The sequence below is a fragment of the Nerophis lumbriciformis genome, linkage group LG10, assembly GCF_033978685.3.
Source record: "Nerophis lumbriciformis linkage group LG10, RoL_Nlum_v2.1, whole genome shotgun sequence".
NCBI classification, from domain to species: Eukaryota; Metazoa; Chordata; class Actinopteri; order Syngnathiformes; family Syngnathidae; genus Nerophis; species Nerophis lumbriciformis.
This window is the reverse complement of record NC_084557.2, coordinates 47,163,894-47,182,054: the sequence shown is the minus strand read 5'-3', so window position 1 is coordinate 47,182,054 and position 18,161 is coordinate 47,163,894. Positions and strand designations below refer to the sequence as shown.

Here is an 18,161-nt window from a genome sequence, read left to right as displayed (position 1 = left end):
GACATCATTTAGGACCAAAACAAGTAAAACACTCTAACATAAAATCTGCTTAGTGAGAAGAATGATCTTATCAGACAGAAAATAAGCAAATATCACCCTTATTTGACATATTTCATCTTACTTAGATTTCAGTTTTTGCAGTGCATTATTTAGAGCTCTTGCAAATTCAATACATATATAGATAATGGATGTGTGGATTATATCAAACGAGAGATGACCGTACACTATTTTCATTGCAGAGTCCAGAGCTGAAGTGTACTTACAGAGGAGACACGAAAGTGGTAGGTGATGTCCTGGAAGGACAGCAGAGGCAATGACCACAAGTGATGAGTCCCCTTAAAAACAAAAGCCAAGTAAGTAAAAAAGCAAAAATAATATGCAGATCACACTCCTAATTGCAGAAGACAAATCATTTTAGATGTTTTTTTGTACCTTTGTTGACCTGCTTTGTCCACCATACAGTTCTGTTTCAGTGTGATTCGGACATAGGTGTCCTTTGATGACTCCACATTGTTGGACCCACACGATATCTGTGGACCTGCAATGATGACATGGGCTTTAAAATGCCCTTCCAGTTCAGTTTGTCCAAGTCGTTGGTATTTCTATTAGTGGACAACCCATGTGAACTGAAAAGTGCACACCATTTCTATAGAACTAACTTCTTTGGTCTGTAGTGGTTATCAACAACTACAGACCAATTTCAAATCTACCATTCATAAGTAAAATAATTGAGAAAGTTGTCCTCCAACAACTAAATCTGTCAGGTTTTGTCACTGACAGTTCAGTTAGGTTTTGGTTTTTCCTGTCTTTGTTTCCTGTCAGCGCTCTTATTTTGGTCATTACCTGATTATCTCCCTGAGTGCTTTGTCCCCTCAGCTGTGGCTGATTGGCACCTGGCCACACCTGGTGTCAATCAGCCAGCTGCTATTTAAACCTGCCTTCCCCTCCAGTCAGTGCTGGATTATTGTCATTGTCGATGTCACTACTACCTGTCATACATACTTGCCAACCTTGAGACCTCCGATTTCGGGAGGTGGGGGTGGGGGGGCGTGGTCGGGGGGTGTGGTTAAGATATATATATATAAAAAATACTTGACTTTCAGTGAATTCTAGCTATATATATATATATATTTTATTACATATATATATATATACAGGTAAAAGCCAGTAAATTAGAATATTTTGAAAAACTTGATTTATTTCAGTAATTGCATTCAAAAGGTGTAACTTGTACATTATATTTATTCATTGCACACAGACTGATGCATTCAAATGTTTATTTCATTTAATTTTGATGATTTGAAGTGGCAACAAATGAAAATCCAAAATTCCGTGTGTCACAAAATTAGAATATTACTTAAGGCTAATACAAAAAAGGGATTTTTAGAAATGTTGGCCAACTGAAAAGTATGAAAATGAAAAATATGAGCATGTACAATACTCAATACTTGGTTGGAGCTCCTTTTGCCTCAATTACTGCGTTAATGCGGCGTGGCATGGAGTCGATTAGTTTCTGGCACTGCTCAGGTGTTATGAGAGCCCAGGTTGCTCTGATAGTGGCCTTCAACTCTTCTGCGTTTTTGGGTCTGGCATTCTGCATCTTCCTTTTCACAATACCCCACAGATTTTCTATGGGGCTAAGGTCAGGGGAGTTGGCGGGCCAATTTAGAACAGAAATACCATGGTCCGTAAACCAGGCACGGGTAGATTTTGCGCTGTGTGCAGGCGCCAAGTCCTGTTGGAACTTGAAATCTCCATCTCCATAGAGCAGGTCAGCAGCAGGAAGCATGAAGTGCTCTAAAACTTGCTGGTAGACGGCTGCGTTGACCCTGGATCTCAGGAAACAGAGTGGACCGACACCAGCAGATGACATGGCACCCCAAACTATCACCCAACCATGCAAATTTTGCATTTCCTTTGGAAATCGAGGTCCCAGAGTCTGGAGGAAGACAGGAGAGGCACAGGATCCACGTTGCCTGAAGTCTAGTGTAAAGTTTCCACCATCAGTGATGGTTTGGGGTGCCATGTCATCTGCTGGTGTCGGTCCACTCTGTTTCCTGAGATCCAGGGTCAACGCAGCCGTCTACCAGCAAGTTTTAGAGCACTTCATGCTTCCTGCTGCTGACCTGCTCTATGGAGATGGAGATTTCAAGTTCCAACAGGACTTGGCGCCTGCACACAGCGCAAAATCTACCCGTGCCTGGTTTACGAACCATGGTATTTCTGTTCTAAATTGGCCCGCCAACTCCCCTGACCTTAGCCCCATAGAAAATCTGTGGGGTATTGTGAAAAGGAAGATGCAGAATGCCAGACCCAAAAACGCAGAAGAGTTGAAGGCCACTATCAGAGCAACCTGGGCTCTCATAACACCTGAGCAGTGCCAGAAACTCATCGACTCCATGCCACGCCGCATTAACGCAGTAATTGAGGCAAAAGGAGCTCCAACCAAGTATTGAGTATTGTACATGCTCATATTTTTCATTTTCATACTTTTCAGTTGGCCAACATTTCTAAAAATCCCTTTTTTGTATTAGCCTTAAGTAATATTCTAATTTTGTGACACACGGAATTTTGGATTTTCATTTGTTGCCACTTCAAATCATCAAAATTAAATGAAATAAACATTTGAATGCATCAGTCTGTGTGCAATGAATAAATATAATGTACAAGTTACACCTTTTGAATGCAATTACTGAAATAAATCAAGTTTTTCAAAATATTCTAATTTACTGGCTTTTACCTGTATATTAGTGATGGGTTGATGAGGCGTCATGAAGCGTTTCGACACATTGCAAAACTGTATTGATACTGTGTCGATACTGTGTCACTAAATACTGACATCTGCTGGACATTAAAAATCCCTACAGGCAACCTATGGACCGACTCAACTGATACTGATTTTATGCCCTAGTACAGGGGTCACTAACCTTTTTGAAACCAAAAACTACTTCTTGGGTACTGATTAATGCGAAGGGCTACCAGTTTGATACACACTTAAATAAATAAATATATTGTCATTTATAAGTTACACGTAAGTGTGATTTAAACAAGAATAGCTAAATAAATAAATGTATATATATATAAAAAATGGGTATTTCTGTCTGTCATTCCGTCCTACATTTTTTTTCCTTTTACGGAAGGTTTTTGTAGAGGATAAATGATGAAAAAAACACTTAATTGAACAGTTTAAAAGAGGAGAAAACACGAAAAAATTTAAAATAAAATTTTGAAACATAGTTTATCTTCAATTTCAACTCTTTAAAATTCAAAATTCAACCGACAAAAAGAAGAGAAAAACCAGCTTATTTGAATCTTTTTGAAAAAATTAAAAAAAGAATTTATGGAACATCATTAGTAATTTTTCCTGATTAAGATACATTTTAGAATTTTGATGACATGTTTTTAAATTGGTTAAAATCCAATCTGCACTTTGTTAGAATATTTAACAAATTGGACCAAGCTATATTTCTAACAAAGACAAATCAGTATTTCTTCTAGATTTTCCAGAACAAAAATTTTAAAAGAAATTCAAAATACTTTGAAATAAGATTTAAATTTGATTCTACAGATTTTCTAGATTTGCCAGAATAAATTTTTTGAATTTTTTGAAATATTTCACAAATATTCTTTGTCAAAAAAACAGAAGCTAAAATATGTATTATTCTTTACAATAAAAATAAATAAAAATTTACTTGAACATTGATTTAAATTGTCAGGAAAGAAGAGGAAGAAATTTAAAAGGTAAAAAGGTATATTTGTTTAGAAATCCTAAAATCATTTTTAAGGTTGTATTTTTTCTCTAAAATTGTATTTCTAAAAGTAATAAGAAGCAAAGTAAAAAATAAATGAATTTATTTAAACAAGTGAAGACCCATCCATCCATCCATTTTCTACCGCTTATTCCAAGTGAAGACCAAGTCTTTAAAATATTTTCTTGGATTTTCAAATTCTATTTGAATTCTATTTTAGAATTAAAAATGTCGAGCAAAGCGAGACCAGCTTGCTAGTAAATAAATAAAATTTAAAAAAAAATAGAGACTGCTCACTGGTAAGTGCTGCTCTTTTGAGCTATTTTTAGAACAGGTGTGAACTGGTCCTTATGGGCTACCTGGTGACCGCGGGCACCGCGTTGGTGACCCCTGCCCTAGTATATACAATAATATAAACCAAGTCATTGTATTTCATTTAGGATTATTTCATATCTTCATTTAAATAAAAATATATTTGTATCTTTTTTAGATACAGTCAATAAATAATGTGAACATGTATCATAACATGGAAATCTAAGAGAACGTGTTGTGGACGATTGTGGACTGGGAATTTTTTTAATTTAATTTTTTTACACATTTTTATAAAAAAATAAAAAAAAAGTTTTTCCGACGTATTACATTTTAGACGATTTCTCTTCTTAGTTATTATTTCACCGGCTGTAGAAAAGACACGCTCACAGGGCACAGAGGAGGCGTCAGTGCGACACAGTTTGCGTATCGGTCACGTGACCGAAACAGCTCATGATCGGTCACGTGACTTTCTAAAAGCGGTACGCGCACCGACACAGGGTTTCGCTTTATGAGCTCGACGCATGCGCCGATGCATCGGTGTTGCCGGACCCATCACTAATATATATATATATATATATATATATATATATATATATATATATATATATATATATATATATATATAATAAATTATTATTTATTTATTTATATATATATATAAATAAATAAAATAAATACTTGAATTTCAGTGTTCATTTATTTACACATATACACGCACAACACTCATTGTTGAGTTAAGGATTGAATTGTCCATCCTTGTTCTATTCTCTGTCACTATTTCAGAACACACACATTATACAAATATACATTATAAAATCAATAAGAAAACGGGAGCTCTAATTTGGGAGTCTGAATTAGGATCAGAAGTTCCTATATAAACATTGCGCACTCACGTCGCCTTTTTGTATTGATTACTGCAGCTGTGCACTGGATTCATTCACAAATACAAACTACAACTCACAAACACTTTAGAGTTAGGCTCCACCATCAGAATGTGTACTTAAACTTATAAAGATCACATGGATATTATTCAGTGAGTTGATTCACCAAAACTAACCTGTTATACAGGAGGAAAAAAGCACACAGGACGTTTCAATTGTTCACAGACTGGTTTCTCTCATCAGAAGGACAAGACACTTCCGGTCTGCAGGTGATAGCATTCAATTGGGAAGAAACGCCCTACTGCCCCCTACTGACCAATGTGAATACTGATAAATGTGTAATGACAGCTCCAAAAACGAATTCAAACCCCGCTGGGAGGACGTTAATGAAACTGCCTAACAATAAACCCACATAAGAAACCAAGAACTCGCCCTCGATCATTAGCTGTTTATATTGTGGGAAAGCGGACGTGTGAACAGGCTGTCAACACGTCACTCAGGTCCGCATGGAGCTGGAGGGGGCGTGGCCTCCAGCTCCGCCTGAATTTCGGGAGATTTTCGGGAGAAAATTTGTCCCGGGAGGTTTTCGGGAGAGGCGCTGAATTTCGGGAGTCTCCCGGAAAATCCGGGCGGGTTGGCAAGTATGCTGTCATAATACTTGTCATTGTAGCTCTGTCTACTTTTGTTCACTCTGCTCATGTCTTAGTTCCTTCGTGTGACAGTAAGTGTTTTTGTTTCTTGTCGACAGTTAGCCTTTGTGCTATTTTAGTTCATAGCCAAGTTTGTTCTCCGCCTTGTGCGCGCCTTTTGTTTGTACCCTTTTGTTTTGTTTTTTTACTATAGTGTTAAATTAAATCATGTTTTCCTGGACAAAGCCTGCCATATCTGCATTTTGGGGTTCGTCACCAACATACCCTGACAAAATCATTTCTTGGCTTCTACTGGCTGCCACAACAACTTCCAGTCAGGATTTGGACCTCTTCATAGTACAGAGACGGCCCTTCTTAAAGTTATAAATGACATCCGTCTAAACACAGACTCTGGCAAAACTTCAGTATTAATGCTATTGGACCTCAGTGCTGCATTTGACACCGTCCACCACTCAATTACTTTTTGGACAGGTTAGAAAACTGGGTGGGGATCTCAGAAACCGTTTTAAACTGGGTCAAGTCATATCTTCAAGATAGGAACTATTTTGTTTCCATTGGTGACTTTGCATCAGAACCAACCAACGTAACGTGTGGAGTCCCCCAAGGTTCAATCTTGGGGCCTACTTTATTTAACATCTACAAACCCCGTTTCCATATGAGTTGGGAAATTGTGTTAGATGTAAATATAAACGGAATACAATGATTTGCAAATAATTTTCAACCCATATTCAATTGAATGCACTACAAAGACAACATATTATTTTTTTTTGGAAAATAATAATTAACTTAGAATTTCATGGCAACAACACGTGCCAAAGTAGTTGGGAAAGGGCATGTTCACCACTGTGTTACATGGCCTTTCCTTTTAACAACACTCAGTAAATGTTTGGGAACTGAGGAGACACATTTTTGAAGCTTCTCCGGTGGAATTCTTTCCCATTCTTGCTTGATGTACAGCTTAAGTTGTTCAACAGTCCGGGGGTCTCTGTTGTGGTTTTTTAGGCTTCATAATGCGCCACACATTTTCAATGGGAGACAGGTCTGGACTACAGGCAGGCCGGTCTAGTACCCGCACTCTTTTACTATGAAGCCATGTTGATGTAACACGTGGCTTGACATTGACTTGCTGAAATAAGCAGGGGCGTCCATGGTAACGTTGCTTGAATGGCAACATATGTTGCTCCAAAACCTGTATGTACCTTTCAGCATTAATGGTGCCTTCACAGATGTGTAAGTTACCCATGTCTTGGGCACTAATACACCCCCATACCATCACAGATGCTGGCTTTTCAACTTTGCGCCTATAACAATCCGGATGGTTCTTTTGCTCTTTGTTCCGGAGGACACGACGTCCACAGTTTCCAAAAACAATTTGAAATGTGGACTTGTCAGACCACAGAACACTTTTCCACTTTGCATCAGTCCATCTTAGATGAGCTCAGGCCCAGCGAAGCCGACGGCGTTTCTGGGTGTTGTTGATAAACGGTTTTCGCCTTGCATAGGAGAGTTTTAACTTGCACTTACAGATGTAGCGACCAACTGTAGTTACTGACAGTGGGTTTCTGAAGTGTCCCTGAGCCCATGTGGTGATATCCTTTACACACTGATGTCGCTTGTTGATGCAGTACAGCCTGAGGGATCGAAGGTCACAGCCTTAGCTGCTTACGTGCAGTGATTTCTCCAGATTCTCTGAACCCTTTGATGATATTACGGACCGTAGATGGTGAAATCCCTAAATTCCTTGCAATAACTGGTTGAGAAAGGTTTTTCTTAAACTGTTCAACAATTTGCTCACGCATTTGTTGACAAAGTGGTGACCCTCGCCCCATCCTTGTTTGTGAATGACTGAGCATTTCATGGAATCTACTTTTATACCCAATCATGGCACCCACCTGTTCCCAATTTGCCTGCACACCTGTGGGATGTTCCAAATAAGTGTTTGATGAGCATTCCTCAACTTTATCAGTATTTATTGCCACCTTTCCCAACTTCTTTGTCACGTGTTGCTGGCATCAAATTCTGAAGTTAATGATTATTTGCAAAAAAAATTTTTTTTATGAGTTTGAACATCAAATATGTTGTCTTTGTAGCATATTCAACTGAATATGGGTTAAAAAGGATTTGCAAATCATTGTATTTCGTTTATATTTACATCTAACACAATTTCCCAACTCATATGGAAACGGGGTTTGTATATGCTCCCACTAGGACAAATCATGCAAAATAATAACATTGACCATCATTGCTATTCCGATGACACCCTACAACTAAATGAAGATAAAACTGAGATAATTGTTTTTGGTGCTAAAAAAAGAAAGGTTTGAAGTCATCCAACATCTTCAATCACTGTCCTTGAAAACCTCAAATAAAGCCAGAAATCTTGGGGTTATTTTAGATTCTGATTTACATTGACAGTCACATCAAATCAGTAACAAAATCGGCCTACTATCACCTCAAAAATGTAACAAGACTTCGAGGGCTCATGTCAGCTCAAGACGTAGAAAAACTTGTACATGCCTTTATTACCAGTAGGCTAGACTATTGTAATGGTCTCCTTGCAGGTCTTCCCAAAAAAACTGTCCGGCAGCTACAGCTTGTTCAGAACGCTGCTGCTAGAGTTCTAACAAAGACCAAAAAATGTGAGCACATTACACCAATTCTTAAATCCTTACATTGGCTCCCTGTACATCAGAGAATTGATTTCTGCTCACATATAAATCACTACATGGTCTAGGGCCGAAGTATATCACCGATATGCTCCCTGTCATGTCTGTGTAATCATGTTTTGTTTTAGTCATGTTTTGTTTTGTTTAGTTATTGGACTCTTTAGTTTCTGGCTTTTTACTCCCTGGTCTTGTTTCCATGGTTACCCATTAGTTTCACCTGTTCCACGTTTGGACTCATTGTGCACTCTTGTTTGTCACCGTAGCAACCCATTAGTTTTCACCTGTCACGTCACACACCTGTTTCACGTTTTTGAGTCATGCACCTGTTTTCGTTAATCATGTCTGTAGTATTTAAGTTCATTGTTTTCAGTTTGTCTTTCTGGCGACATCCCACATTTATGCTCTTCACATTCCTGACACTTGTTTTTTCATGTCCATCTTTCATGCTGCAACTTTAGTCCAAGCCTAGTAAGTTTTTGTTTATCAATGCTATAGTCTTTTGGTTTCATAGTTTGTTCTCCGCCACTGTGCGCGCTTTTCGTTTGTACTTTTTTTTGCTATAGTCTTTTGGTTTCATAGTTTGTTCTCCGCCACTGTGCGCACTTTTCGTTTATACTTTTTTTGATAGTAATAAACAATCATGTACTCACATTCCCAGTGACATGCGGTCACTAGAGGCAGGTGAGGCGGGGCCTCACCTGCCATCATGGAAAGAAAAAAATGTAAAAAGAAAAAAAAAAATTAAATTGTTATATGTATTCAGTGATTATACTATAAAGTTATTTTCCATTTAACTTCACCAGTTTTAGATTATTTTTATTCAAAATCGCTGAATTTTTACATTTGCCGTTCAAATACTGAGAAGAGACGGTGCGGTGATCAGCAGCCAGTTGAGGTATGTCACTCAATTGTGCCTCACCATGGATTGTGGACTCGACTAACTGCTGGCCTGCTGTGCAGTGAGACCGTATTGCTATATGAATTATATTATACATTTCCATAGTTTAGTTAGCTGAGGTATATAATGTACAGTGTATTTTGTCAACAACTGTATGTGTGTAACGTATTTCTTGTGCTGAGCGATCATAAAACTGCTGCGAAGATGCACTGGCTGAGGCTCGCGTAACCCCGCCTCCTGGTGCTGGTTAAGGCACCTAGCTTCGCCGCAGACTGCACCCCCCGACGGGAGCGCCACACCAACCAAAGCCCACACCCAAACCCTCCACGTGCAAGACCGAATCCACCCAAAAAAAGTCACTTAACTAGAAGCCAAAAAGTGCAAAAACAACTATGCTCGCGCCGGAGGAGCCGTGAACGAGGGGACACAACATTAGGTACGCCTGCAGACTGCAGCACGGATTTCATATTTCATTCATTCACAACTCCTCCAACACGAACACCACTGTTCCCGCACTTATAAGTAAAGGTAAGACCATAATAACGTATTTTTATTAAATGTGCTTTTTTGTGTGCTACAGTTTGTATGTGTAAAGTTAAAGTTAAGTTAAAGCAGGGGCGTCACTAGCTTTTAAGGACAGGGGGGGCTTTGCCCCCAGGAGATGCACAGGATGCGAGCGAATGTTACGCACGAGCACAAAACTTCACAAACGGCTAACAAAGACTTAGAAATTATTCATTGTTATTATTATTATTTAAAAAAAATGCACGGGACGAAATGAAATGCTCCCCGGGACGATGGCTTTTAACCATATATTTTCTTTTTCTTTTTATGTATTTATTCATTTTACATTTTATATTAAATGTCTTGGTTTTTCCTCCCTCTGAAAATCCTATGAAATGTTTAACAAGCCATCCTATAATAATAAAACAGCTATTAATGTAACAATACAATAAAACAAATATATTTAATGATGTTTTTTTCATTATTTTAACAATAGGCTAATGTATATTACTTTATATACATTCTACAAGAAACACAACATTTAAAAAATAAATGATTTACAATTGCACACACAACTAGGGCTTCACGGTGGCAGAGGGGTTAGTGCATCTGTCTCACAATACGAAGGTCTTGAGTAGTCTTGGGTTCAATCCCGGGCTCGGGATCTTTCTGTGTGGAGTTTGCATGTCCTCCCCGTGACTGCGTGGGTTCCCTCCGGGTACTCCGGCTTCCTCCCACTTCCAAAGACATGCACCTGGGGATAAGTTGATTGGCAACACTAAATTGGCCCTAGTGTGTGGATGTGAGTGTGAATGTTGTCTGTCTATCTGTGTTGGCCCTGCGATGAGGTGGCGACTTGTCCAGGGTGTACCCCGCCTTCCGCCCGATTGTAGCTGAGATAGGCTCCAGCGCCCCCCGCGACCCCAAAGGGAATAAGCGGTAGAAAATGGATGGATGGATGGATGGATTGCACACACAAGGTTTTGTGCAGCTTCACTCATTGTAAAGGAAGATAATGTGCTTCGTACACCTGCAGGACCGCAAGCAAGGTCGCAGAGAAAATGCGGGCTGGCATTTGAGTGATGTGGGCATTTTCTATATGAACAAGTGGAATGGATTGGATACCGACGCACTAAAGGGGCTCTCTACCTTACGCTACGAAGTGAGGGGAAACTGAGTGAATAATGACATGTTATATGATTATTTATTTAAACTCATATTCGGGCCACTTTATAATGAATATGTCGGCATTTATTTGTAAAAAAACCCCCAAAAAACACCAAATTATTTAGGGGGGCTTAAGAATATTTTAGGGGGGCTTGAGCCCCCCTAAAATAGGCCTAACAACGCCAATGAGTTAAAGTACCAATGATTGTCACACACACTAGGTGTGGTGAAATTTGTCCTCTGCATTTGACCCATCCCCTTGATCACCCCCTGGGATGTGAGGGGAGCAGTGGGCAGCAGCGGCGCCGCGCCCGGGAATAATTGTTGGTGATTTAACCCCCAATTCCAACCCTTGATGCTGAGTGCCAAGCAGGGAAGAATGCTGGTATGAGCTTTTAAACATAACCCGTTAACTGCTGCCAATCAAATGGTGAATAAGATACTCTTTAGGGTTCATATGTTTGTAAATCTGACTGTGATGAAGTCAGTGCCTCACCAGCCATCAACCTCACCGCACGTCACTGCACATTCCCGTCTCGCCCGAGCCAACTTTCCGTTGCCTTCCGGAAGAGCAAACACCCAGGACCAAGTCATGACACTCCCACTGTATAAGCCTTCTAGATCACTAAGATCTTCTGAGAGCAATCTGTTAGCGGTTCCCAGAGTAAAGTCAAATCAAGGGAGAGCATCATTCAGTCACTATGCAACAAATAGCTGGAATAAACTTCCTGAAGATGCCAGACTTTCCCTAACTCTGACTACTTTTAAAACTAGACTAAGAACTTTTATGTTCACCTTAGCTTTCAGCTAAATCTTTTAACTTTTAACGTCCGCACTATTTTTTTTTTTTATTGTCTGCATTTTAATTTTGCTTTTATTTTCTTTCATTTCACTTTGTTGTACCACATGTTGTGCTGTGAAGCCTTGTGTATGAAAAGTGCTATACAAATAAAGTTGCCTTGCCTTTTTAACAATGAATGCCCCATTGTTGTTGAAAGTCTTGCAAGTGTACACGATATACAGTTTCTTTGTGAGCAACACTACAAAGATGTCCTTTCAGTTAGTGGCAGCTGACCAATGACGCAGTTTTAGCAGCGCAGCTTCTCTACTTTCATACGACTTAAAATTAAATTGTTTGTAAACAATACACAATACTGTATTCCTTTCTCTTACCTATCTATAGAACATAGCACATGTATGCAGAATATACAGTACAGGACACAAGTTTGGACACACCTTCTCATTCAATGCGTTTTCTTTATTTTCATGACTATTTTACATTGTAGATCAGGCCTGAGCAATTTTGACTCGGGGGCCAAATTTAGAGAAAAAAATGTGTCTGGGGGCCGGTATATCTATTTTTAGGAACACTACTACAAAACTTCACAATAATGTCTGATTGAATGCTAAAAACGTTATGACAGACCGCCTTAAAAAACGTAATGGAATTGTACATTTTTCTATGAACGATAAAACACTGAATATTGACAACATATGAACGTCACACCCCCTTTCCATCGACATATTTTACAATCAAGTGAAACGCAACAAACAGTGAAATATGAATGCGAAAGGTACAAAATAAACCCACCTAAAATCTGATATATCTGATATTTGCTGAATTTCCTCCAGGGATAAATAAAGTACTTTCTATTCTATTCTATTCTATATATTACTAAGCTTTAGAATTTTATTGTGAAAATCTCCTTCCGCGTCTGTGGAAACGCTCCCCGCCCACACTGCTTGGTGCCTCGTCTGAGCTGCTGTGACGTAGATTACCATAGTAACTAGTTAGATTACCATAGTAACTAATTAGATGACCATAGTAACAAATTAGATGACCATAGCAACTAATTAGATGACCATAGTGACTAGTTATATTACCATAGTAACTAATTAGATGACCATAGTAAGTAATTAGATGACCATAGTAACTAATTAGATGACCCTAGCAACTAGTTAGATTACCATAGTAACTAATTAGATGACCATAACAACTAATTAGATGACCATAGCAACTAATTAGATGACCATAGTAACTAATTAGAGGACCATAGTAACTCATTAGATGACCATAGCAACTAATTAGATGACCATAGTAACTAGTTAGATTACCATAGTAACTAATTAGATGACCATAGCAACTAATTAGATGACTGTAGTAACTAGTTAGATTACCATAGTAACTAATTAGATTACCATAGCAACTAATTAGATGACCATAGTAACTAGTTAGATTACCATAGCAACTAATTAGATGACCATAGTAACTTGTTAGATTACCATAGTAACTAATTAGATGACCATAGTAATAATTAGATGACCATGGCAACTAATTAGATGACCATAGTAACTAGTTAGATTACCATAGTAACTAATTAGATGACCATAGCAACTAATTAGATGACCAAAGTAACTAGTTAGATTACATAGTAACTAATTAGATGACCATAGCAACTAATTAGATGACCATAGTAACTAGTTAGATTACCATAGTAACTAATTTGATGACCATAGCAACTAATTAGATGACCATAGTAACTAGTTAGATTACCATAGTAACTAATTAGATGACCATAGCAACTAATTAGATGACCAAAGTAACTAGTTAGATTACCATAGTAACTAATTAGATGACCATAGCAACTAATTAGATGACCATAGTAACTAGTTAGATTACCACACTAACTAATTAGATGACCATAGTAACTAATTAGACGACCACAGTAACTAATTAGATTACCATAGTAACTAATTAGATGACCATAGTAACTAATTAGATGACCATAGCAACTAATTAGATGACCATAGCAACTAATTAGATGACCATAGCAACTAATTAGATTACCATAGTAACTAGTATATCATCCATAAGCGCAGATTCCAAGCATGGAAATACTTAGTATAGTTGAAGACTTACGGTCATTAGAAAACATGAGTGCACATCATAATGGCAGCTACACTTTCCATCTTAAAGATCTAAAAAAATTATTTGGGAATGTCCGGCGGGCCAGATTGAAAAGCTTAACGGGCCACCTGTGGCCCCCGAGCCTTAATTTGCCCTGGGTCTGTTGTGGATTGTCACTGAAGGCATCAAAACTATGAATGAACACGTGTGGAGTTATGTACTTAACATAAAAAGGTGAAATAACTGACATGTTTGATCATCTAATTCCTTCAAAATAGCCGCCTTTTGCTCTGATTACTGCTTTGCACACTCTTGGCATTCTCTCGATGAGCTTCAAAAGGTAGTCACCTGAAATGGTTTTCACTTCAAAAACGCATTGAAATGAGAAGGTGTGTCCAAACGTTTGGCCTGTATTGTACTTAAGGGGTCCACCCATTTAGGATAAAGCATTTCTATTTCTCTCGTTTGTTGCTATGCATAAACTATGAAGTGTTTGTTTATTTCATTAAAATGGACCCTTATTTGTTATTACCAAGGCAAAGCTATTTTGATACATTTTGTTCATTAAAGATACTAAACCCAATAAAATATTGGTTGAATAGTATATGCTAAACCAGGGGTCTCCAAACTTTTTGACTCGGGGGCCGCATTGGGTTAAAAAAATGTGGCCGGGGGCCGGGCTGTATATTTATATTTATATATTTATTTATTTATTCATATATATATATATATATATATATATATACTAACTGACTGAAACCGTGTATGGTGAGGGTGGTGTTCTGCTGACCTCGACTGCGGATGTTGTGGATCGGTGGAGGGAATACTTCGAAGACCTTCCTATGAGGAAGCAGTGCCTGGGGAGTCTGTGGTGGGCTCTCCTATTTCTGAGGCTGAGGTTGCCGAGGTAGTTAAAAAGCTCCTCGGTGGCAAGGCCCCGAGGGTGGATGAGATCCGCCCGGAGTTCCTTAAGGCTCTGGATGTTGTGGGGCTGTCTTGGTTGACAAGACTCTGCAGCATCGAGTGGACATCGGGGGCAGTGCCTCTGGATTGGCAGACCGGGGTGGTGGTTCCTCTCTTTAAGAAGGGGAACCGGAGGGTGTGTTCTAACTATCGTGGGATCACACTCCTCAGCCTTCCCGGTAAGGTCTATTCAGGTGTACTGGAGAGGAGGCTACGCCGGATAGTCGAACCTCGGATTCAGGAGGAACAGTGTGGTTTTCGTCCTGATCGTGGAACTGTGGACCAGCTCTATACTCTCGGCAGGGTCCTTGAGGGTGCATGGGAGTTTGCCCAACCAGTCTACATGTGCTTTGTGGACTTGGAGAAGGCATTCGACCGTGTACCCCGGGAAGTCCTGTGGGGAGTGCTCAGAGAGTATGGGGTATCGGACTGTCTGATTGTGGCGGTCCGCTCCCTGTATGATCAGTGTCAGAGCTTGGTCCGCATTGCCGGCAGTAAGTCGGACACGTTTTCAGTGAGGGTTGGACTCCGCCAAGGCTGCCCTTTGTCACCCATTCTGTTCATAACTTTTATGGACAGAATTTCTAGGCGCAGTCAAGGCGTTGAGGGGATCTGGTTTGGTGGCTGCAGGATTAGGTCTCTGCTTTTTGCAGATGATGTGGTCCTGATGGCTTCATCTGGCCAGGATCTTCAGCTCTCACTGGATCGGTTCGCAGCCGAGTGTGAAGCGACTGGGATGAGAATCAGCACCTCCAAGTCCGAGTCCATGGTTCTCTCCCGGAAAAGGGTGGAGTGTCATCTCCGGGTTGGGGAGGAGACCCTGCCCCAAGTGGAGGAGTTCAAGTACCTCTGAGTCTTGTTCACGAGTGGGGGAAGAGTGGATCGTGAGATCGACAGGCGGATCGGTACGGCGTCTTCAGTAATGCGTACGCTGTATCGATCCGTTGTGGTGAAGAAGGAGCTGAGCCGGAAGGCAAAGCTCTCAATTTACCGGTCGATCTACGTTCCCATCCTCACCTATGGTCATGAGCTTTGGGTCATGACCGAAAGGACAAGATCACGGGTACAAGCGGCCGAAATGAGTTTCCTCCGCCGGGTGGCGGGGCTCTCCCTTAGAGATAGGGTGAGAAGCTCTGTCATCCGGGGGGAGCTCAAAGTAAAGCCGCTGCTCCTCCACATCGAGAGGAGACATTTGGTCAGGCATCTGGTCAGGATGCCACCCGAACGCCTCCCTAGGAAGGTGTTTCGGGCACGTCCGACTGGTAGGAGGCCACGGGGAAGACCCAGGACACGCTGGGAAGACTATTTCTCCCGGCTGGCCTGGGAACGCCTCGGGATCCCCCGGGAGGAGCTGGACGAAGTGGCTGGGGAGAGGGAAGTCTGGGCTTCCCTGCTTAAGCTGCTGCATTTTTAGACAACTAGGAGACACCGAAAGTAACGAGTGGAAGAAAATGGTTTAGAAAAGACGGACTAAAAAAAAAAAAACTAAAAAAATATATAATAATAATAACAATTATTATTTTTGTTTTTAACTTGGGACTTCCCGTGGGCCGGATTTTGGATGCCGGCGGGCCGGATCTGACCCACGGGCCGTAGTTTGGGGACCCCCCCGTGCTAAACTATCTGAACAAAATATTCTAATCTTAGCTTTGTGTTTTAGGTATAACGAAGGAAATTAGTTTAATATCTATTTAATCCTCTTGAGATATTGAATGTATTATTATTAATCTTTACTATTAATATTATTTTTCTACCAACTAATTAATTTGTATGTGCTTTAGCACACTTAAAAACTTGCAAGAAATGTGTACACCCATTCATAATGACAGGACACAAGCCATTTTGGTTTTCAGGTCGCATTTTTGGGACGTTTTGGGCCAGTTGCATTTTTCTTTGGTTTTGTTGTGTAATGTTCTAATACCCATACTTGCCAACCTTGAGACCTCCAATTTCGGGAGGTGGGGGGTGGGTGCGGGGGGCGTGGTTGGGCGCGTGGTTAAGAGGGGAGGAGTATATTTACAGCTAGAATTCACCAAGTCAAGTATTTCATATATATATATATATATATATATATATATATATATATATTTCCCCGCGACCCCGAAGGGAATAAGCGGTAGAAAATGGATGGATGGATGGATGGATGTATATATATATATATATAAGAAATTGACTTTCAGTGAATTCTAGCTATATATATATATATATATATATATATATATATATATATATATATATATATATATATATATATATATATATATATATATATATATAAAAGAAATACTTGAATTTCAGTGTTCATTTATTTACACATATACACACACATAACACTCATCTACTCATTGTTGAGTTAAGGGTTGAATTGTCCATCCTTCTTCTATTCTCTGTCACTATCTTTCTAACCATGCTGAACACCCTCTCTGATGATGCATTGCTGTGTGGCACGCACAAAAGTGCTTTCATCAAATGCACTAGATGGCAGTATTGTCCTGTTTAAGAGTGTCACAACATTGCTGTTTACGGCAGACGGACTGCTTTACTGTAGACGTTCTTTATATTGTGGGAAAGCGGACTCAGGTCCGCATGGAGCTGGAGGGGGCGTGGCCTCCAGCTCCGCCTGAATTTCGGGAGAAAATTTGTCTCGGGAGGTTTTCGGGAGAGGCGCTGAATTTCGGGAGTCTCCCGGAAAATCCGGGAGGGTTGGCAAGTATGCTAATACCTGATGTGTTTATTTTGCTTTTACAATGTTTCGTGGGCCATTACAAAATAAGCTGTGGGTCGCATTTTGAACACCCTTGATCTAAGGCAGACCTGGGCATTCTGTGGCCCGCGGGCCACATCCGGCCCTTTGTGCGTGCCTGTCCGGCCCGCGTGAGGCCAATCATAAATTACAAAATACATTTAAAAAAGTATCTATGTCGAGTGTGCAATACAACGGTGCTGCTTTTGTTTTGAAAAGCATTATTTGCAGAGGTGGGTAGAGTAGCCAGAAATTGTACTCAAGTAAGAGTACTGTTACTTTAGAGATTTATTACTCAAGTAAAAGTAAGGAGTAGTCACCCAAATATTTACTTGAGTAAAAGTAAAAAGTATGTTGTGAAAAAACTACTCAAGTACTGAGTAACTGATGAGTAACATACACACACATATCATATATATATATATATATATATATATATATATATATATATATACACACACACATTTATATATATATATATATATATACAGTATATAATTTATATTTATTTATTTTGCCGTTTTTGTTTACATGTTAAAGGTGTTTTAATGAATATACATGCATGTTTAACACATATAGATTCCTTTCTTTCATGAAGACAAGAATATAAGTTGGTGTATTACCTGATTCTGATGACTTGCGTTGATTGTAATCAGACAGTAGTGATGATAGCGTCCACGTTTTCAAAATGGAGGAGAAAAAAGTTCCTCCTTTCTGTCT

At 39.6% G+C, this 18,161-nt stretch overlaps 2 protein-coding genes across 6 annotated transcripts in view; one reads left to right on the top strand and one right to left on the bottom strand.

Moving 5' to 3' along the window:
* Nucleotides 1–348, top strand: part of tmem138 (transmembrane protein 138) — a 45,358-nt gene extending 45,010 nt beyond the window's left edge. Inside the window, exon 7 of the mRNA XM_072913982.1 lies at nt 240–348. Coding sequence (XP_072770083.1) covers nt 240–289 — 50 coding nt within the window. The 3' untranslated portion in view covers nt 290–348. The remainder of the gene's footprint in view (nt 1–239) is intronic.
* myrf (myelin regulatory factor) overlaps nt 1–18,161 on the bottom strand; it is a 198,459-nt gene that overhangs the window by 10,791 nt on the left and 169,507 nt on the right. For all 5 annotated transcript variants that reach the window (XM_072913970.1, XM_072913971.1, XM_061969539.2 and 2 more), the window contains exons 25-26: nt 433–538; nt 264–335 (exon numbers count right to left, since the gene is read on the bottom strand). In XM_072913970.1, the coding sequence (XP_072770071.1) occupies nt 264–335; nt 433–538 (178 nt within the window). The remainder of the gene's footprint in view (nt 1–263; nt 336–432; nt 539–18,161) is intronic.